Genomic DNA, 22,960 nt, shown 5'->3' with positions numbered 1-22,960 from the left:
GGTGCCCCGCAGCGCCCGCCTGATGTGCCTGGGCAGCGCCGCCCGCGGCACCGGCGTCATCCAGCTGTACGAGCTGCACGGAGCCCGTCTGGAGGTGCTGCGGGAGGTGAGCACGGTCCCCTCGGGAACAGCTGCCGGGGTGTTTGTCCAGAGCCCGGCGATAAAAAACAGGAGCTGATTTGCGTGTTAAATGTGTTGATTCACTGATACCCTGTCGTTTCTTGATAAGAAATGCTCACTACAATTCCCTGAAAGGTTGTAGCCGGGTGGGAGTCTCTCTTTTCCCAGGCAACTACTGACAGAACTTAAGCTGCCGAGGTTTCGATTCGACATTAGGAGGAATTTCCTCACAGAAAGGGTGATTAGACATTGAAATGGGCTGCCCAGGGAGGTGATGGAGTCACCGTCCCTGAAGATGTTTAAGGGAAGACTGGATTTGGCACTCAGTGACCCGGTTTAGTTGACAACGTAGTGGCCGGTCATAGGTTGAACTCGACCATCTCAGAGGTCTTTTTCAACCTAACTGAGGCTGTGATTTTGTGATTTTGTTTACTGCTGTGTTTTGTAGTTGTTTTCATGTGTTGTGTTATGGGTTTCTGGTTTCTGCCCGTGTTTGGCTTTTTTGGGGGTGTTTTTTCGTTTGTTTGGGGTTTTTTTTGGTTTTGTTTTTGGGTTTTTTTTTGGTTTTTTGGGTTTTTTTGTTGAGGTTTTAGGTTGGTTGATTGGGTTTTGGGTTTTTTTTGGCTGGATGGCTGGTTTTTTGCATTTTTGTTTGGTTGGTTTTTTCTCTCAGATGTGCATAAGGCCCCACTAGGCCACAAGCAGAGTGTTTTTCTTCTAGACCAGTAACCTCGCCCTCTGCTTTTCTGTGCACAAGGACTAAACTCAAAGTGCAGCTTGCCTTCAATAAGATTTTGGTAGTATTTTGCACCAAATATCCCATGTGTGTTTCGCTGACCCTTGCCCCTGTGCACTCCTGAGAACTGTGTGGCTGTGGGTGTGTTTGCCTTTTCCATGTGCTGACACAGACATTTCCTTTCTTTAAAAGATCGAAAAGCCCAAACCTATAAAATGTGGAACTTTTGGTGCTACATCTCTGCAGCAAAGATACTTAGCGACAGGAGATTTTGATGGAAACCTTAACATATGGTAAGCACAGATATTTTCTGGAAGCATTTTCAATTGATGTTGTCCATGTCTGTCTGAACAGAGGTTTCTGTTTGTGGATTTTGCATGAGACACTCTCCATGCTGCCCATGCGTGGCTGGGACCTAGTGCAGGCTTCGCCGGCTCTTGTATTTGGACCATGCCTGTTTTGTAGAAACAACACAGAATTCTCCACCGTGTTTAATTCAGTGCTGCTTCACTCCCATCTTCAGTGTGCAGCTACAAAAACCTGTTAAAGTTCTGTGAGGTTATCCTCTGATAGATGTTTTTGAATGGATGCATGAGTACAAACAAGAGGTTGTGTTCAACCTAAATCTCATGTGTAGATTAAATATATATTTTTAATCTTGACATTTCAAATATTTCCTCTAGGTCCCTGAATTATTGGTGTAATTAATGTCTAGGTAAATTTATGATCAAATAAAGTAGTAGTGTCAAAAGGGGATTTTTTTATTATCATTATTATATTGCCCTGTGTCAAGGAACTACTGGTTCTTGCTGCAATAGCAAGAATTACATGGACAGCTACTAGTTGAAATGTAAAATAAAATTCTGAAGGATTCTCAAAGAATGGGAATCAGTGGGAAAGAACCGTGAAACCCATGGGTAGATACAATAGTCACCTGAAATTAGCAGTAGTCAGAGCTAGGTGGGGATCAATGAATCAAATTATTTTATAGACCTACTGAAAGTAAAGATACTTGGAGTATCTTGATCTGTAGTGTGATTCATTTTTGAGCCCAGCATGTAGAACTGGGTCTGAGTGGTTGCTGTGGTGAATCTCACAACTGCCGTTACAAACAGGGAGGTCCAGAACAGAGCCAAATCTTTTGGAGCAGTTCACAGCAGTAGCCAAAGAAGGAATCAAAGACTCATGGTTCTTAGTGGTGATATCCGTATTTGTTCTCGTTAATCTGAGCTTTTATGATTTGTGCTCAAGTTTCCTTTCATTTTTATACAAATCCTGAGTGCCAAGGAAAAATGCCATGTTTTCTGTTCTTTTTCTTTCTTGCCTAGGAATTTAGAAGCTCCTGAAATACCAGTGTATTCTGTGAAAGGTCATAAGGAAATCATAAACAGTATAGATGGTGTAGGTGGCTTAGGAATTGGGGAAGGTGCACCAGAAATTGTGACTGGCAGTCGAGATGGTGAGTTAGTGAACTCTGCAAGTCTTCCCAGTTCATGTGAGCCTGCAAGCTCTTGATGGCAGGGCATAGTCTGCCATCTGAACTAGTTACAAGCTGTTGCAACTAGTTCTTTGTACACTGTCTTTTGAATCTTTCTTGGGAACGATTTTCTCTAATTCTTCTAGAAGCCACAGATAAGCAAAAGGTACTGTTGTCACTGGGCACGAGACAGAAGGAACTCAAACCATGATAAATGCAAAATATCAGCTAGAGAAAATACATCTTTAACAAATGCTTTCACTCTGTTTCTGTTTGGTTTTGTGGTTCTTTCTTATGTCCACAAAATACAGTGCAGCTTGCTAGAATTGAAAGAGTTGCTCCTGTCTTTGAAATGATTAAGATGAAAAGCAAAGGGCTTTCCTGGGAAGGTGAACACAGTATGACAATGTATTCCTAATACAAAATCTATTGTCTTTCTTTCCCAGGAACTGTGAAGGTGTGGGACCCAAGGCAGAATGACACTCCTGTGGCTAATATGGAACCTGTACAGGGGGAGAGCAAAAGAGACTGCTGGACTGTGGCATTTGGTAATTGATCAGATTATGACCATTCCTCCCTCTCACATGACTGTGTTTTGATGATTGTCAATGTATTTTCAGGATGTTACGGAATACTTTATTTTGTATGGATGCATAAGTAGCAGGTTTTACTTTTCTACACTGTTGAATTTATGTGTGGGTATTTTCTTCAAAATAAACCAGTTTTGTGGGTTTGTGATAGGTGGGTTTTGGATTCATTCTCTAATCACTTTTGGTCACCGTTTGTAGTTGGACTTGATCATCTTGAAGGTCTTTTCCAACCTAAATGATTTGACGATTCTGTGGTTTCACAGATAAGCTGCCCAAGCTTTATTTATGTGCCTAGAAATGTAAAAATAGTGTATCTAGCTGTGTGGTCCGGAAGGAGTGTAAATGTTGCCATGTACAGGGAACTCACCACTGTTGTAGTGTAGTTGCAGCTACCAAGCATTAAGGAGTTAATTTAAGAGAAGTGCCTTGAAGCTTAAGAGCAAATTAAAGAAAACAGCAATGCTTGATGTGAGCTCTGCATTTTCTTTGGAGAGAGCAAAGTTGCTTGTGTCCTACACAAGATTTTTCTAGACCCTTCAGGTTTGAAAATCATCCAGTTCAGCACATCTTAATATCCCAACAACTTTTTGTTGTTGTTGTTGTTGTTGTTGTATAAGTGGAAGTTGAAACTGCAGGCCTGGAACCTCTGAAATTTACAGGCTAAAGAGATTTTGTGTCTTCTGGTAAATTCTCTCTCTGTATCCAGGTAATGCTTACAATCAAGAGGAACGTGTTGTATGTGCTGGATATGACAATGGGGACATTAAATTGTTTGACTTAAAAACCATGTCACTACGATGGGAGACCAACATTAAGAATGGGGTAAGGAAATCACAAAAGTATTTTTCATTCCAGCTCCTATGTAGGATGGAAAAATTAAAAGGACTCTGTCTGTGTGAAACTTACCCAGAAGATGTTTCTGCTGAGATTGTACCAAGGAATAATTTTCTTTAGGTTCAGCATGTTGTATCCCTCACATTCTTGATGAGGACATTTTTCAGTGGATTAATGTTTTCAGATCAACATGTTTATTTCCTGTTTGATGATGATATTATTGTGGAATTAAGCAATGATTAATACATATTTACAAATCACAAAACATCCATTTTTTTAACAGTGACTAAATTACAAGACTGAATTTATCTTGTTCTATATCCAGGTTTGCAGTGTGGAGTTTGACAGAAAAGATATAAATATGAATAAGCTGGTGGCCACATCGCTTGAGGGAAAATTCCATGTTTTTGATATGAGAACTCAGCATCCAACCAAAGGTTTTGCTTCTGTTTCAGAGAAGGTATGGGGAGACTGAGAATTTCTTAATAAGAGACAAACTTTCTAAATTCATGCTGTCAAATTACTGCAGGTGTAGTACAAATAGGTAAGAAATGCCCAAGTTACTTCATAATTTTTTTGTTTTTTGTTTTGTTTGGTTGGTGTTGCTTTTTTTGGTGGGTGTTTTTTGTTGTTTTGTTGGGGTTTTTTTTGTTTGGTTTGATTTTTTGGGTTTTTTTTGGTGGTGGTTTTATTTTTGTTTGGTTTTGGGTTTTTATTTGGTTTTTTTTGTTTGTTTGTTTGTTTTTTTAGTGAACAAGATCTGGTGGTAATTCAAGAAAAGGCACTTTTATGGTGAAGTTCTTTAGAACTTCCTTTTTTTAGAAAAAGCTGTGTTTCAACTTATTTTCTATACTATCATTCAGAGCAGATAAGGTGTTGGAGGTACTTGATCCTGAATCAAAAAAAATTTTTAGCAAATAAAACAATAAATTTAACTTATTTATTTATAAATAATTTTGTAATAAAATGTGAAAATAGAATTTGTTGTTCATTTAGTGCATTTTAGCTTTTCCTTCTGGACATTTGCAGACAGATACACATTAAGTCAGAGGACGTATTGGGGTTTTTCCCGAAGTGATTTCTGTTGCTGTATGATCTTAGTTCCCTGGCTGAGGTTTGAGTTGTTGACTGTGTGCTTTGTTTGCACAGTGTAATATATTCCCTTCCAGTAATAATTTTAAGAGATATCATATAGTGAAATTAACCATCCACTATGAGATACATACAAGTGATCTCTGTTTTAAGATTCTGTGTACTTTCCAATGAAGTTCATCTCCAAATGACTTCTCTACAATGCTGATTTCCTTTTGTTAGGCACAAAAATCTACAATTTGGCAGGTTCGGCACCTGCCACAGAACAGAGATATATTTATGACGAGTGGAGGATCTGGGAGCCTTCATCTCTGGAAATAGTAAGTGATCACTTTTCCAGCCAGGACTAAGAAACCAACCATTTAATGTTTTAAGAAAGAATCTTCCTGAAAATTATGAGTGGGGTCCTGCTTCCAACCTCAGAATATCTGGTTAAAATTATTGCTTACAAATGCAGTAGAAAGGGTGATTTCAGTGTCAGTGCTTGATCTGGAATCTTGAATTAATCCCTAAAAGAATGTTACAGCACAGGTGAATCTTGCCCTTGTTGTCTTCATGTAATGAAGATCTAATTATATCCTTGGTTAAAAAGGTGAAAAATGGAAAAAAATGGGTTTCCTAGAATTCTAATATGGTAGCAGTTACATCTGAGAAGAATATTGAAAGCCTTGACTTAATCATTCTTATATTTACATTTTCTTACATTACATGGAAAAATAATTTAATAGTCCTAAGTGCAATGAAGTTGGTGCATGAAGTTTCAGAAGCATAGTTGTGATGAAAGTTTTCTGGCTGTGGCAAAAGCCAACCAGTTAGAAAATGAAGATCTGTAGGATAGGGGTGTAAGGATTCAAAATTTCCCACATCTTTTTTTCTTTCATTAAATGTCTACTAAAGTATGCAGTATAGATATAGCTGGATATGATTATTCATTACTTTTAAGACATTTATTTGCCTTATCTGTAGAGCAGGAAATAAAGATGATGATGATGATGTGTTTGTATCAATACATTTCTAAGCAGCTGTTTTTGTTTCATTTTCTCATTGGCAGTGAGTACCCAGCCCAGCGCTCGAAGAAAGATTCAGAAGGATCTGAGATGGGGGTGGCAGGGTCTCTTAGTCTCTTGCAGAATGTGACTCTGTCAACACAGCCCATCTCTAGCCTGGACTGGAGCCCTGACAAAAAGGGACTTTGTGTCTGTGGGGCTTTTGACCAAACTCTGAGGGTGCTGATAGTTACAAAGCTTAACAAAATTTGACAAGAAAACTAGAATTTCTGATGAGAAAGCAATATAGTTTGCAGTCTGTAAATAAGGGAGGTGGAGCCCTTCTATTTCTAATTTAATTTCTTCTTTAATAAAACTGCATTAAAGAAATAGAAGCCAGATTTTTCTATTGAAAGATCAGATATGTGCAATCAGAGTTGTTTGGCTGATTGTGCTGTCATGACTTGAAGTTGCCTGGGCACAAAATTTAACCTTCTAGGAATGTGAATTTACAATGAAAACAAAATGTGCCTTTGTGTTAACACAGCTCTGTATTTGCAGAGTTCACTTGGGTTTGTGTTCAGTTTATTCATATTGCAAATCTCTTCACGCTTGTTAAATGGTTTGGCTTTATTATATATAGTGTTGTCCATGTGCATTCATCAGTGGGAACCACTACAGAAACTTGTTGTGTTACTGAATTTATTAATTAGAATGTTTGTTAAAGTGACTTAGGATTCTTTACTACAATGGAGAAATTATAACAAAGGCTAAAGTACTCAGGTTTAAAGGAGTAAGGTTTTTATTGAAGATCATACTGAAATTAAACTATCGAGCAAAATGCACTGTTTTATTATTTTAGTTGGGTTTCCTATTAAGTTTGTATGTTCTGTTGCTTTTATATCTGTTTTCAACTTGATATTCTACAAATAAAATTGTGTAGTGTTTTCTTAATATGAACAAAGTATATTATTCAAACATCCAGAGATTTAGAGAAGTAATGTACAGAAAACCCTCACAGGCTAATAAACCCTAAACTTTGTGGAATGGAGAAATCCTTCATGCCTCTGTAGCAGAGGGTGGGCAGGAGGAACATTGCAGTAGACCATAAGCAAAGTGTGTCTGTGGAAGTCCTTGGTTTTAGTAGGTCACTGATACTCTCCTCTACAAACTTAGGTTCTTGTATTTCATATTTAGCAAGGGCCAGCAGGGATGAAAACACAGGCAATGTAGGCTAAATATTTTGTGAAGACAAAGATTTATGAGATTCATTTGTCTTCCCTAAGACTTGATGGTTTGCTTTCAAGTGTAATATTTAGTATCTGATTTTTTTGACCCAAGTAATCCCATCTCCTTTTGTGCATGGTGTAATATTGAGAGCATATTTTGAAATGACTTCAAATGTTGTCCTTCTTAGGGTGCATTCTAGCAGGAGGGAACCATTACTCTGCACTCTTGGCTGCAGCTTTGGGGGTGTGGAATTCAAAGAATTCAAGTGCTTTGAGTCTAAAATGCACTGTTCAAAGACGGCTTCCATTAGCTTTTTGCTGTAAATAAAATATACTCACTGAAAGGTGTAAAAGGCTGTGGAAATAAGTAGAAATAAAGTTTTCTCTCTTTAACAGTAACTGAATCAACCACAGAGTGAGGGAAGAAAAAACTCTCAGTGTAGGTACCTGCAAGGGAAAACAAAAATCTCCTGACATAGGACTGGGCTCTTGGTGCTATTTTTATGTACTTGTCCTGCAGCAAAAATGTCCGTTTTTTATTCAAACAATTCTGGGGAGATCTCCTAGTGGGATACAACTTAGAGCAAGAACTATTAAACAACAATTCTTAAAGCTCCATAGGCCTCAAAAATATGAAATGTATGTTACCTCTGTGCACTTAATTTTGAGATTCATTTTATTCCTTGTTTTGTAAATGAAGGAATGTGTTCCCCTCATGAGTAGAGGGGAAGACATAGCTTCATGAAAACATGACAATTTGCATATAAGGAGCTTGCAAAAAACTGAGAGCTGGAAGAAAGCACAGATGGAAGGTGGTGTGTCCTTGTTCCTTAAAGGTAAGTGGCTGTACCTGTGTACCTGCAAAATGAAAAACAGTTACTGTTTGCAGAGAAGAGCTGTTGTTTGTGCCTGTACTGTGCATCATCTCCTCAGCAGATTGGATTTCTGCTTCTTCAAGGCTAAGCCAGAAAAAGCTGCCTGTGGCAGTCCACCCTGCTCTATTTATAGTCCTTCCCCTTCTTGCTGAAGTGTGGCACCTTGCCTCTGCAGCCTGCAGAGCTGAAGTGGGTTCTAAATAAAATCATAATGCATCTGAGATGTCATGCCCAGACCAAATGCTCTCTGACACAGCTCCAAGGAGTGCTCTGGAAAACCCCTGCCTCGCCCAAGGCCAAGAAATGGAATGCACTCCCAAATTTGGAGTGACTACATTTAACAAGTGTATCTGCCTGGCAGCTCTCGCTTGTTTCCTGTGCAAACCATCCCTGTGTACTCATGGAAGAAAATATCTGTTTACAGGCATGACTGCAGCCCAGGTACAGGGACATATTACGCCCTTTTGGGTTTGTGCTTTGTGTTTTTTTAATGAGATGCTGCCCAAATCCTCATCAATCAGGTTTGAGTCTTCTGTTTCACAACAGTATATAGTTCTTCTGAATTTCACCATTTATACAGGTCCTTGGAGATTACAGCCCTCCAAGGTTTCCATGCATGGAGTCAGTGTTTGCATACAATATATAGTTTTCATCACAAAAAAAAAGGTAATTTACAGTTGAGGCATGACTTGGACCAAATTTTAAGCAATGTAAGGCAAGTTGTAACCCTGTATGGGAAGCTACAATGCTGTGCTCTCACCTCTTCACAACCACTAATTCTGTTAGGGACATCATAGAATTGGTACAAAGAAGGAAGATGGGGAATTGCACAGAAAAAGAAAGACATGTGCTCTTCAGTGATTCCTTCAGAGACAGCAGACACAACTTGTCAATACAGTTCAATTCATCTTCCCCAAATTATTCCTTTCAAATAGATTTGACAGCAGAGAGAGATTTTTGGTTAAGCTGACTGATCTATAAGAGGCTTGTGGCCTGCATATTCAACTCTGTAATGAAGTTGTCTAAAGTTGGTATTGACAAAGCACCAGGAAAATACACTGATTTACTGCTTTTTTTACACCATTATTAATCCTGCATTTTCTTGCTTGTGATGCTCTTACTGTTGAATTTTCAGTAGCATTCACTTTAAACAGAACTGCCCACTCCTCAAAAATGTTCAGACCACAGTCTGTAGGTCTAGCATGTATTTAAAGCCTTTATACATGCCAAATATTGTGTAGTAGCAAACTCAAATCCCATTACATTGGGCAAGGGCAGCTGTTGACTCAGGCAGGAGCCAAGAGCTGTACTTGGAGTGCAGCGCCAAGCATGGCTGCGGGACTGCCTCTGGCAGTGCAGGTTCAGCCCAGAGGAAAGACCAGATGGGATTTCTGTGGATCTGGGCCAGAGCTATTTGGCAACTTGGTGATGGTGACCAGTTCTAGCCTTGGCTGTGACATGTTTCCATTACTTCTGGCCTTTTTGGGAGGACCTGCTTTCCGCAGCACAGCCTGCCTTGGGAGTTGCACAACATTGACCCACAGAGGACACTGGATTAGTGTTTCCTGACGGCTGCAAGAGTATCCAGAGTCTCAAGGGCACTGAGTAGCTGCCCCACATTCTGGTCTGTTTCCTCCTCAGCTGCCAATAAGGCAATTGTCACGAAAGTTTTGCAGGATCCTGCAGAAAAGGTGATCACAGCAGGGTATCTCTTCCCAATAGTATTCTTCAGTATTACATTCTTACATGGTTGATCTGGGCCAGCTGGCCCGGTACTTTGCTGGTGTGATTCAGGACTATAGCATGAGCAGGAGCTGCTTTTAATAGGCAATATGTGTGTGGCAGCCCTGCTTTGGAGACTAGCTCAATTTCACAGTATGGTCCCACATTTTTATCAATCAGTCAGTCTCTGAGCCAAAGAGTTAGCCCACTGATGTTTAGCTTAGTACAACTACAGCCTCTGGGACAGGTTTCTCTTCAAAGAGTACTTTTCTCTCTTTCCAAGAGATCTCCCCCTCTCCTGCCTGTACTCCCCTGCCTCCGTGATCTTAGTTAAATCTTCTGTCACCATCTCCATGTCTGGGGATTTGTAGAGGGAGCTGAGGTGCAAAACCATGTAAGGGCACATGTAAGTTCCCTCTTCTGCTATGCCTGGCAGTAAAAATAGCCTGTACAGAATGTATGGATTGAGGTTCCCTTCCCTGAACAATGTCTCTTTCCACTCTTCTCAATGTGCAGGCAGCCATCCAAGGCTGACATTCTCTGCTTCACACCCTGACTTCCTTCTGGAGTAGCCGTGTATGTTAAGGAGTGTTTTGATTTTCTAGAGCTTAATGATGGTGACAGAAAGGTTGAGCCTTTATAGGTGAAAATCAGGGGGGTAGGCCAACAAGTCAGATAGCTTGGTGGAAATATGTTAGAGATCATCCATCCAGGGTGAAGAGAGATGAAAGACTCTATAAGCAGCTTGGCATTTCAGAATTGCTAGTCCTTGTCCTTGGGGGGGACTTCAACTTAACAGATGTCTTCTAGAAAAACAGCAGAGAGAAAACAGTTGAGAAGGTTCCTGAAGTGTGTAGCTCAACAGAGAGTGTTGGCTGGAACTTGGGAAAAAAAGAGAGTTTATGACCTGTGGAAGAAGGGGCAGGAAACTCAGGAGGACAAGAATGTCATGAAGTTTTATGGTGGGAGAAAATTAGAAGGGCCAAAGCCCAGATATAACTTTGCTTGTCAACTACCACACAATAAAAAAATGCTTCTTAAATAAATTAGCAACAAATGGAGGGCTAAGGAGAATCTCCATCCTTTATTGGATGCCAGAGGAAACACAGTGACAAAGGATGAAAGTAAAGGCTGAGGTACTTATTGCCTTGTTTGCCTCAGTCCTGAGTAGAAGACCACAAGTCTTACAAGAAGCTGCTGAAGGAGCTGGGGTTGTCTAGCCCCAGCTCTGGAGAAAAGAAGGCCCAAGGGAGACCTTATTGCTCTGAAAGGAGATTGTAGCCAGTGAGGGTTGGCATTTTCTAGGTAACAAGAAACAGGATAAGGAAATGGCCTCAACTTGCGCCAGGAAAGGTTCAGGTTGGATATTTGGAAAACTTTCTTTGCTGTGGTGAAGACACAGTAATCAAGCTTTGGAAAAGCCTACCCAGGGAAATGGTGAAGTCACCATCCCTAGTGGTATTTGAAAGGACCATGCAGATGTGGCACTTAGAGACATGGTTTAGTGGTGGGCTTGGCAGTGCTGGGTTAACTTGATCTTTCCTAATGATTCCTTTCTAAACAATGGTATGATTATATAGTTCTTCAGAATGACAATGAAGCTGAATATTTTTCATCACTATGAAAAGTCCATCAGCAGCATAAATAAGCACAAGCAAGCTCTTCTAGGTTGCTTGTGATATTAAGGTTATGAAACATTGAAAACATTCTGCAGTGAGAGGACGTGTGGGTTGTAGAAGAGCAGTAAAAACCCACAGAACTCCACAGCTATTGAGACATGATGGGAGCTTTTCATGTGACAGTGGATCAGAAATAGTAGCTGAGCCTGTTCACCAGATTACATTGTAGCAGTTGCTCACTATTAGATTGACTGTTACAGCTTGGCGGCTGAAATTACTCTTTCCTTCAAGTAAATTCCTAGTTAACTCCCTAAGTCCCAGCTGCTTTTGGAGTGTCTACTTACAGTAAAACCCACCACTGGCAAAATTCAGGTAGATGCAGCTAATGAAACCAGTTCAGTTGCCTTCCATGCTAAACCTTTCATTTTTAGGCCATAAGTCTTCCTGCAGAGATGACAGAAACTCTCCTTGTTTCTTTCTAGCACAGCTCAACCAGGCAGGACTTCGTGGCCTGTTCAGCAGATGTGAAGGAAGAGTCACTCCTGCCTTGCAGAAGACTGTGATAGCACAGGCCTGTGGCATCTTTATATCCAGCAGTGTTTTCCCTTCCTGAAATTTGCATTCCCTTCCTCCCACATCCTGCTGTTGCAGAGTGCATAAGGAACATAGCAGCAGCCACACTGGATTAGGCCAAAGACTTCTATCCTGCTTCTTCAGGGGGCATGTGCAGATAAATAAATATTAAAAAACACTTTAAAATGACAACTACAATTTGGGTCCTAAGTTTAATTTACTCCTAAAGTTGTCTTAGGCTTTCTGCTAAAACAGAGTATAAAATATATGATTCTATTGGATTTAGGCACAAAAGCTAACAAGTGCGACAGGTGGAATTCTAATGCATTTAAAAATAAACCTCAATTTCTAATACAATTTGTTTCCAATCTTAGTAAAAGAGAGATGGTGTAAAAAAATTAGTTTTACATACTAATTGGAAGAAATGCAATCTTAGAATAGTATCAGAACAAATATTCTACACATGATAGATTGGTTTCAATTTATTTCTACAGTTTCCATACAGAAATGTATTTAAGCTAATATATATATATATATATATATATACATTCAGTAAATAAGCCTTTGTATGTAAAGTAACCCAGTACTTCACCACATCCTGTAATTTAATCTAGCTGGCATGAACACAAGCTCTTTTGATCTGTACCAACTATCACTATCTTAGCGTAGATCTCATACTCCCTATCTGTTGTGCTAAAAAAGCTGTAATTAGAGGGCTTAAGCTAGTCTTATTGAATTATATTACTTTTCCTCCCTAAACCAAAGATACATCAATCTCAGTTTCCTTCTTTCTGTGTACTTCTGCATGTGTATTTTGATTAGAAATCTTATGTTTTCAAAAGAGAAAAGAGTCTGTGTTTAGTAGGTTTAAAGCCATTCTAATTCAATCTGAGTGCAGAAAAAAGGCATTTCCAGAGCATTTTAACTGAAAGGTGAGTCTAAGTTCACTTGGGCTCAGGCTGCCACACATGCTGCCCCTAAGTTCAGCAAAGTGTAACAGAACATGGGAAATTTTGGAGGTTACATTTCTTTTCCACTGTGCTAAGGTCACCACTATAGGATTTTTAGTTGCTGAAGATGTGGGTTAGCCTCAAGACTCTCTTCCCCTTCTCACCTCATCTAGCAAGTAAGAAAAACAAATCTGGCAGCCAGATAGATACCTTGGTCTCTCTGGTCTCACCATGTGCATTGTAATAAATCACTGTAAAATCTCTAACTGTGCCCTCCCTCCCTGCATGCATCTGGTCTCAGCAGAATTCAGGCAGAGACAATTTCCCATAAACAGGGCATTGAGCCAGGTAGCTGCCTGTCACTGTCCTTTTAGGAATGTCTGTCTTCTGATTTACCAGAGAAAACATTGGGTACTCACCCTTCATCCACCAAGGAACAAGCGCACGTTGGGCGATACTGGCAAGCAGATGGATGTTTGTGCTTCAGTTTATTCCTGCTACACCCTCTTCTGGTAACTTGCTGTCTGCCCACACATGGGATTGCAGATTTAGTAGATTACACTGCAAATTCATTAGATTGCAAATTCATTAGATTACACTGCCAAGAAGTGGGTCTCACAATAACACAATGTCTATTCCAAAAGACCCAAGGTGCCCTTCAGACACATGTGTACTAGACACATGAACATCTCCCAAACTGGTCTGCTTGCCAGATTTTTAGTCTGATTTTAGAGTCTGTATTTTTATCCTGCCAATGGTTTATTAACCTTTTTGTTACAAGTAGCTTCTAGTAATCTTTGTTATATTCACACCAGACTCACAACAGAAGAATCTAGGCTAAATTTTTTCATTTACATTGTCTTCTGCACGACATCTCCTAAAGCTTTTTCAGTGGCGTTGTTTCAGGGAGATGGAGTTGCCACGGCTGGTCTGTATGTCAGGCTCTGGTTCTTTGCATGACCCAGGCTATACAGTGATTCCAGTGAGGCCAAGACTACAGGATTTGGCCTCCACTTTGCTCCGCAAAGAACACTGACTTTGCAGGAATCATTATGCTGTATGTACAGTGGATGAGATGCATCACAATAATGCAGTAATTATTTTAAAGATGCTGTTACTTTGACTACTTCAGCAAAAATATTCAGGGTTGTTTGCTCTTGTTTCGGGAATGATCAAGAAAAATCAATAATCATTCATAGGCCTCTCAAATTAAGTAGTTTCCATTAAGTACCAGATGCCAGTACAGCTTTTTGTGGATAGACTTGTCTATAGATATCCATATATAAAATAATAATATATTTTCAGAGTGGCACCAGCATAAACCATTTGCATTATATGAGCTGTATCTCAATCAGATTTTGGCTGGGATAAATGAGAATTCTTAACTCCTCACTCACTGCTCCAGAAAACCAAACAAGCAGTGCAGCCATTTTAAGCAGAAAATTAATGCTTTTATACCTAATAATCTCCTGAGTGAATTCGCTCAAGAAATTCCAAGACTTGGCACTCAGTGTAGGCACTCAGTGGAGGAACTCCAGTTAACTGAACAAAAGTATAAATCTGTCCAGAGCCAATAGGAGCAAATCTACAACAAATGTAAACCAGTAGGAGACAGAGCCATACTGTATGACCAGGGAATACAGAGCACAACCTGTACTGCATTAATGCTCTACATGGTTACAATCTTCTACAAACAGAGTTGGCTGAATCTGAACCTTGATCAGCACATGTTGCATTTTCCTTTGATCTTGTAATTGAAACAAAATATTGTTTAGGAAATAAGACTCTGGCAACAATTTCTACCTAACATTTGGCAAATCAATTAGTCTATCAATCAAATCCCCTCTTTGTATTTCCTGGTCTGTGACATGTGAATACTGAGGTAAGAATGAACTAAACGTCTGTTAAGTGTTCTAACCTCCTTGTAGACATTTGGCATACTAGAATTGCAAAGTATTATTCTATTTAGGAGTGCAGGTCTTGCTAGTTCTCTGTTACCCTTCAGACTGTTCCATTTCTGAATATTTTTTAAAGAAAGCTCTCCTAAATTCCCTTTTATTTACAGTGCATAATTTTGTACTTGTACTAGTAAAAATGAGCATGAGGAAATAATTAAGACTGTGCTTTTTGAAAATAAGAAATGTCTACGAAAATGCAGTGAAAAATTTTATTATTACAACAAAATATTTGCACACAGTAGGGATACCATTCTCTACCCCAGTGATTCTACCACCTGTATCTGTCCCACATATGTCTGAAAGGCTCTTAAATAATCCCTGTGTTTGCTGCTTTTATAACACTCATTTGCAGCCACTTTTGATTGAAACTGAGAACTTAAACTTTCAAATCTCTTGCAGGAAAAGGAGGCAAGATGTAAACAAGTAACAATGTCATCTGAAGATTTTTAGATATGCTTCCAACTGGGACTAGGAAGAAAGACTCTCATTTGCAGTACACACTGATCTAATTAGAATTGACATAGTATAGCACTTAGATGATGTAAACCAGCTTATTAAAAGGAAGCTCACTTTTGTGGTATTTTTAAAAGTATTGAAGGTGCAGGGAAGTGCACCAAAGCTAGGTAAGATCCCCAAGTTCTACTCCTGTTTCCCCTAGAGATATAACTCCACTTCCCCACCCTTGAACTTGTCCTTCTCCAGACAGGACCTGTTTTCCTCTAGACACATTGTTGCTGAGCAAGCCAGCTCAGCACATTTCCTTCAAGCAACCATCCAAACCTTAATCACCCACATGCAGGCTCCTGGTAACCTACAGCTGAGGGGACGCCCTCTTCAACTATAATGAAGGACTCCAGGGATCTTATCTTGGAGGGGATAGGCTGCAAAACCTAATTTACAATAATCTTCAGATGAGCTTGTCAACAGGAGGCAAAAAGAGGTCTTTGGCAAGTAATGGCAATACTGTTGATGCAGATACTGACTTCTGCTTTACTATTTATCAGAATGTAAACCTGTAAAATGCGGATCTTATCTTTTGGAGCCACAGATGTGTTGGTACAATCTTCCAGTCAGTGAGCTCTTGCAGTGGAGAAATATTAATCCACAGCATTTTGAACCCAGATTTATTTGCTGAAATTTCATAGAATTGTAGAATAGCTTGGGTTGGAAGGGACCTTAGGGATCCTCTAGTTCCAATCCCCTGCCATTGGCAGGGATACCTTCCACTGAACCAGGTTGCTTAGAGCCCCTCCAGCCTGGCCTGGAATACTTCAAGGGATGGGACATTTGCTTCTCTGGACAACCTGCTCCAGTGCCTCACCACCCTCACAGTCAAGAATTTTTTCCTAATACCTAATCTAAAACTACGCTTGCTTTGGATCCATTTCCTCTTGTCCTGTCATCACATGCTCTTGTAAAATGTCCCGCTCCTTCTTGTGGGTTCCCCTCAGGAACTGGAGGCAGCAAATAGATCACCCCTAAGCCACTTTTCCAGGCTGAACAACCAATTCCCTTGTAGAAGAGGTGCTCTGTCTTTCCAATCCCTGTGGTAGCCTCACCTGGACTTGTGGAGAAACACAGTGGAAAACATAGCCAATAACACAACTGGAAACCAGCTCTCACTTGGGGGTGAGGTGAAGATGTGCAGTGTCAGGCAGGAACCAGTGCCGACCCCCTGGGATGACTCCATGCAATCTCTGGCTTTAGGAGACCATCTCTACACACAGTTTGTGTCTCCTTTTTTTCCAGGAAGCAACTACAAGAGCTTGGGAATAGCTGGAGATATGTCATGCTGGCTGTTTATCTTCTCTACTCAGAGGAGCCAGCCACTGGAAAGCATGTTTCTGCTTTAAAAGAGCATCTCCCTCCCCACTGTAGAATCCCAGAAGATAAGGGTCCAATGTATGTCTCAAACACTGATAACTGGATGGCTGTGGAACCAATGAATCAGACAGGAATCCCATCAGACAAGAATTCTTGGTAATAGCAGAAGACTGTTGGTATTAACACACTGTGAAGAAGAATAAGTTGTGACTGGAGAAGGAGGCCATGAGGAGGTAGGGTACCACTTTTCTCAGACAAATATCCTTGCTTAAGTTCTTGGAGATAAGCAAAACAAACCATGATGCAAGCAGAGGAATGAGGCCAAGACGGGCATGGGCTGTAGGGGGGATCAAGCCCCTTGATAGAATAGACTGCATGAGAACTAATTTACATAGAAAGAGAGAAACGAGTCTTCAGGGCAGGGAAACCTATCCATAAAAAGGTATCCCTGCCCTGAACATTAGCCGGATCCCTTTCCCTTTCCCTCTCTCTTTCTCTCTCTTCCCCCTTTAATTCTTCTCTTCCTTTCTCTCTTCCCTGTGCCCCTTCCCCTTTCTGCAAAACCCCTGCCGTGCGCTTTTCGTGCATGTCAGGGACTAACTTACACCAACTCCTATGCCGAGTGTATGATTTCCTAATCAAATCTTCTGGTTCTTTGCGGGCCCTATTGCCTGGCTCCCTTCCGACCAAGCGCATTTACGAGATTGGAATGCCGCACGCGGTGCTCGGCCGCCCGCTCGCAGGTAAGAGCGGCCACCCCCCCGGCTGTGCCCCTGGCGATTTCCTGTGGCTTTAGGCCTTTCCCGAGACCTTGGGAAGCGGGGAAGCGTGCTGTCGGGAGGCTGTGCATGCGTTGCGGGCGCTGCAGGCGTTGCTAGTGAGCATTATGAACGCGGTTTATGGAATCACAGCGTGGTTTGGGGTGGAAGGGATTTTAAAGATCGTGTCGTTCCAACCCCTCTGCTATGGACAGGGACACCTTCCACTAGGCGAGGTTGCTTAGAGCTCCATCCGGCCTGGTCTTGAATGTTTAATATATGACATGTTTACGACTTGCTTACGTGTACGTGAGAAAAAGAACATGGACTGTAGGCTTTTTTTGCATTTTTTGAGGATGGACGTTCTGTAGGCAGTAAACGGTTACATTCCTGTTAAAAATTGGGAAAATAGTGTTGCAACTTGAGGAGCCTTGAGAACTTGGCTAAGTTTTTAAAATTTTTCAAAGAGAAGGTACAGCCTGTGTATACTGGCCGTGAGCACAGTTAAGCAGCACCTAACAGAAGGGCAGGTAGTATTTAAAGTTATGACTACCTTGTAATGAAATTTCTGTAGCTTTTATGTTGCTGCTAAGGTCAAAATGTCCCCTTCCTTACACTTTGTCACAGCTTTCTGACCACAAGCTAGGTTGCTGCTAGCATCGTGGAATGGACTTCCACTAGCAAATTAAACTTTAAATGTTGCCAATTAAAAGGCCTCGCTTAGAGACAAACAAAAATGGAAGAACTGGATTTTAGACTCAACACTGAAATGTGTCTGGCAAATTTCTTGGTTTTAAAAAAACCACTTCAAATCTAAAATACCTGGCTATTGCTAATTCTGTGGCAGTATGACCATTGGTAAGGAAATGAGAAAACACTCAACCCAAGGGTCTTCTCCAGAGTGTGAGAAACTTGAAATTGGTAGAATTTTCAGGCTTCATGTCACAAAAGCAGTGTACAAGTTACACAAACCTTTATGGTAAGTGCCTTTCTCTTTGAAGTGGCCTAAGGTTTTTAGCATTGTTTTTTCATCTGTGATCTGCTTTTCCTCTAAATAAATAAACAGTACACCAGAATGGACTGGCCACCATAGCTCCAGGTAGATTTTATTTCCCACATCAGTAAAATTGATGCTAAGAACACAAACATCTCACAATTACTAAATTATATTGAACGAAAAAATGAGTAAACATGCTTCTAATAGTGAACAGCCAAATAAAAATAATAGCACAGCCGAATAAGAACTAGTCAAAAATACATTTTGAATTGCAGTTCAAAATGGTACAGAGAGGCACTACACAAATTGCAAATACAGAAAATTGCATTCTAGTAAAGGGAAGTGCTTTTACATGTATTGTGGAACCAGTGGCTAAAGGAAATTAGGTCAGCAGTTTAAAAGGATTGGAAAAACCTCTTGGCTTTAATTCTGGATATTCATATTCATGGTGCTGATATCAGTGGAGAGTGGCAGTAGGTTTAAGAAGTAGTAAACTCTCCATAGTTTACAAGTATACAGGAGGTGCAAACTGCAGGCAGGTAATTTCCTGTTTGCTGGAAATTTGGTAGGACAGAAGTATTCATTATTGATTGTTGTCCCCACTGCGTGTAAACTGATTTGTCCAAGGAGACAGTCTTTTGCTGCACAAGAAGTTCCTGGTAGGTTCAGTGCCAAGAAAAGGATATGTTTTAAAGACCAGTTTAGAGACACAAATTCAGTATCACTTTAGAGTGAACCTGAACTGAAGTGTGGCAGCATATCTGAGTGTGGGAGCTTTTATGAAAACCTCTCATGAAGAAGTGTTCTGCACATACCTGAAGAAAGCTGGTTTTATTATTGTACTTATGCTGAGTGTACTGATGGGTTGGAGCTGAACAAGAAGCAGGTTATATTGGATTTGTTCATAAAGAGAAACCACTGTGTCATCCAAGATGTGGAATTTGGGACAATTGATTACAGAGAGTGTTTTATGAATTGTGCAGATGGAGCTGAAGTTTTACATCAGTGGATATAGATAGGGCTGTGGTGAATGAGGGATGTTTAATCCAAGCTGTTTTCCCATAGGATATCCACTATTGGCTGAAGTGTAAATGAGCCTATAATACTATTCTCTCCCTTAAAATTTTAATCTTTTAAAAGAGATTAGAATAAACTTCGCAAATCTGCTGAAGCTCAAGTGACTCAGTGGCATCAGCAAAAGATTGACAAGTGTGAGCTGTTTTGTAGGATGGCTCTGTGCAGGATTTTTGGTGGCTGGAGCCTGGATTTGAAGGCAGGGATTTCTTGAGGGCTGTTTACCAGTTGTACTATAGCGCAAATTATGCCCTGCTTAACTACTGTGGCTTGAGTTGGGATATTTTTAAGGGGATCAAGATAAGCCTACTAGTGTATACATGATATTTCATTGTAGGCTTTTTTACTTTTGCAATGGAAATCTTTCTTGCAAACAGAACTGTGAGTTTGCATTGCAAGAGTTCTCTAATTGTACTAGATTTGCTCTCCAGCTGTCCCAAGCAGGCTTGAAAGCACAAAGCAAAGCAGGCCTGTGGGCTCAGTGATGACTAGTGGGCAAGTAATTATTTATTATGAGCAATAATACGTGTCTGTCACAGATTAGAGCCTTTTGTACTCAAGACTTTGCAAACATGGATTTCTCTGCCCTAAGGAGATTTGTGGCCAAACAACTTAATTCTCATCTCTGGTAGCTTTACATTTAAAACGCTTATTGTTCTGTTGCTCTACAGCCACAGCGGTAAACTACAGTGTTAGAGGAGAAGCTGCTGCACTTGCACATCAGCTGCATTCACTGCAGGTTGTGAGTCAGAACACACAAGAGGGAGGACAGTGCCAGTTTTCAGGAGCTGACAGAGATGGTTTGTCATATACATGACGTTCATGTGTTTATTTTGAATTTGAGAGCAGTTTAATGTGTCCTGACTAAAAGGTTTTGGGTTTGTTTTTGTTTTCTCTAGTTTGTTTTTTTCCTCTATGCAATCAGTAAATATCCATGAAAAGAAGAAATAATCTAATTACCTAATCTGATTTTTATTAGGTGAAAAATCTGAAAAAATAAAGGAGCTAAGTATGAAGAAAAGGCCTTTTAGTGTTTAAGGAATACGCAAGAATTAACATGATGAGTGAATTGCAATATTTAGCAGAATGCTAAATTGCTTTTTGTCTTCTGTTTACATGTTACAAAATATTTAAATTACACCATTTTTATCCCAAACTTGCAGTTTTAATTCCAGTTGAAAACCACGTGCATGATGCTAACACTGAGCATTTTTCATTTCTGCTTAAGTGGTTTCTTATTACCATGTTGACAGATGCATGTAGCTTCTAACTATGTTCACCATGTATCTTCAGCAAAATCTCTCATAGAGGTACTTATGGTCTAATTAGAGTTTATATCTTTCAGTATGTCAGGGCTTTGCTGGGGGCAGAGGGGGGTGTGAGCAGGGAGGGAAGTTTGGTTTTGCTTTTTAAGCCAGCTGGCAATTGCTTTCTAAGGCTTGTGTTAAATCACCTCTAGATATATTAAAAGATTATTCATAAAAGCCACCTGAAAATTGACTACAGTTTGCTAGTAGTAGTGTCCACAACCATCTGCATTCTGTTTGTTTTTATTTAAAATACAACCAAGTTAAATGCCATATGAAGATATCTTAGATTAATAGCCATGTTAACACTACAGCAAACTGCTTTTGATTGTCACTTGTGTAGTTGTTTTTATCGAGTCTGCAGAAGATGACATTTTCTCTTTCTCCTTTTCATATTTGTGTCTTTTCTGTGGTTCATTAATAATGTCCGATATTTCTCTCCCTTTTTGCAGTTTGTATTACCTACTTTGGTTTATAGTATATTGATATGTTGACTGCAAAGAGAACAAGGTGTTCCTTGTGTTCTAAGCAGAAAATGCAGTCATCTTTCTGAATAAATGAGAATTTATTCAGAATTTTTCAGAAATTTCAGAATATTCAGAAATTTTGTACCTATGGAAACTAACAAACATTTTTTTAAACAGACCTAAATGCAATGCATAAATTTTCTCATTAAAATAGTTTACTTTTACAATCTAAAGTCCTTTTCTTCCTCAAATACATATTCTTATGGGTTTTTCCCCCAAAAATTACATGGCAGCTCAGGGTTATTAAAAAGGAAGTTTGTTTGTGGTAAGTTTGTGTTAGGAAGTTGTACAACATTTTTCATCAGTTTTTTTGCCTCTGTCCTTAATCATTAATTTTGTCCTTAATCAAAGTAGTCAATTTCTTTTGTATTTTATGTTTATGGGTTATGAACCTTTCTTTGCATTCCCAAAATTTAAGATCTTTTAAAGTGTTACCATTGTAACACAACCACAGGTTATGTGTTATGCATCATAGGTCTTACTGCTTGATAATGAAAATTCTGTCTTATTTCCTTTAGAATTCCCCATTGTTTGCCTTACTTACCTAGCTAGAATTTTTCATTACTTCTCTTATCTGAATATTTCTACTATCCTTAATTTTTAAAGTGAGAACTCAGTGCCAAATAAAATCTGGTTGAAAGTCAATAAATTCAAATAAGAAAATCTGTTTAATTAACATTGTCTTCAGCGACTGACTTAAGTTTTTGCTTAGTCAAAATACAAAAACAAACACTTGAAGAACTTTGAGGAAAATTTTGTTATTTAATAACTGAAACATAACTACTGAGGGCAGTATAGCTTTTGGGTGTATGTTTAGAGAGTCATGGAGTTCCCTGCTATCATTGGCTTTGTCATTGTGCAGGTGTGAGTACACAACCCATGTGTTGATTTTGGCAGAAACAGTTTTGTGGAGTTTCTAGTGTACACGTTTTTAATGTAGTTTGCTCAAAATTATGTTAGGCTGTTGACTTGCCTCATTGTTGGCATGTATATCCTGCTTAGAGATTAGTTATGCTGAAACAACAGTAACGGAAAGACAGACAGAGGTCCGTACACAGCAGGAGTAGGAACTTGCTAGTTCCTGTTGAAGTGAACAGAAAACACAAGTTAAATAATTTCTTCCCGCTCCCCAGGCAGAAGAAGCAGACTTATCAGTGAAGGGTTCTTTACACAGGCTAAAGGGCAGCCTTCTTCCATCGAAGTTCGATTGTTGGAGGTTAAGATTGTTCCTTTTCTTTCTTTTTTCTTTCTCTCATGGAATTTTGTCCCCGATACTTATGAGAGACAAAAGAAATGGCCAAGGTGGGGGAAGGGTGCGGCTGGCTACTGTCTTACCTGAGGGGCTTTTTCTTGGGAAGGGCAGAGATATGGTGAGATTCTGGCTGGGGCGTGAGGGGCTGGGCTTCGCCCTGGCTATCTCTCGGCACCGGAGGAGGGACAGAGGAACAGTCGGTCTGTGGTCGCTGACCGGAGGATTTGCTGCCACTACAGAGCTTTTGTCCTCCCATTGCTTCTCCTACCGCAGGTGAGCCTTTGCTCGTAAGAGCAGCTGATGAACTGGGACCTAATTAACACCCGATCCGGCTGGAAAGGACCCTCACCATCTACTGGGCTCCCTCAGGGGAAAACCCGGGACCCGGCCCTCTCCCCCTTACCGGAGGGCGCGTCTCCCCGGCTTGCCTGTGGCAGCTGCGCAGAGGAGCCCGGCTGCT

General features: G+C 40.1%; 2 protein-coding genes across 3 annotated transcripts in view; both read left to right on the top strand.

The window, feature by feature from the left end:
• Nucleotides 1–6: 6 nt before the first annotated feature.
• On the top strand, nucleotides 7–6,791 carry WDR92 (WD repeat domain 92). Its single transcript, XM_014308968.2, has 8 exons — nucleotides 7–106; nucleotides 1,049–1,149; nucleotides 2,185–2,315; nucleotides 2,780–2,881; nucleotides 3,630–3,745; nucleotides 4,083–4,217; nucleotides 5,072–5,169; nucleotides 5,901–6,791. Exons 1-8 carry the CDS (start codon nucleotides 23–25, stop codon nucleotides 6,106–6,108), a joined length of 975 nt encoding a protein of 324 aa, XP_014164443.1. The 5' UTR covers nucleotides 7–22; the 3' UTR covers nucleotides 6,109–6,791.
• Nucleotides 6,792–17,297: 10,506 nt separating this feature from the next.
• The window catches only part of C1D (C1D nuclear receptor corepressor), a 13,855-nt gene continuing 8,192 nt past the window's right edge, over nucleotides 17,298–22,960 (top strand). Inside the window, exon 1 of one of the 2 annotated variants that reach the window (XM_031060956.1) lies at nucleotides 17,298–17,328. The gene's annotated coding sequence lies outside the window, so the exon portion shown is untranslated. Of the gene's footprint in view, nucleotides 17,329–17,371; nucleotides 17,463–22,960 lie in introns of those variants that run through there. The other variant, XM_031060960.1, reaches the window with a different exon arrangement.

The sequence above is a fragment of the Geospiza fortis genome, unplaced genomic scaffold (assembly GCF_000277835.1).
Source record: "Geospiza fortis unplaced genomic scaffold, GeoFor_1.0 scaffold134, whole genome shotgun sequence".
Lineage (NCBI taxonomy): Eukaryota > Metazoa > Chordata > Aves > Passeriformes > Thraupidae > Geospiza > Geospiza fortis.
Note: the sequence above shows the minus strand (reverse complement) of the source record. Positions and strands in the feature narration are given on the sequence as shown.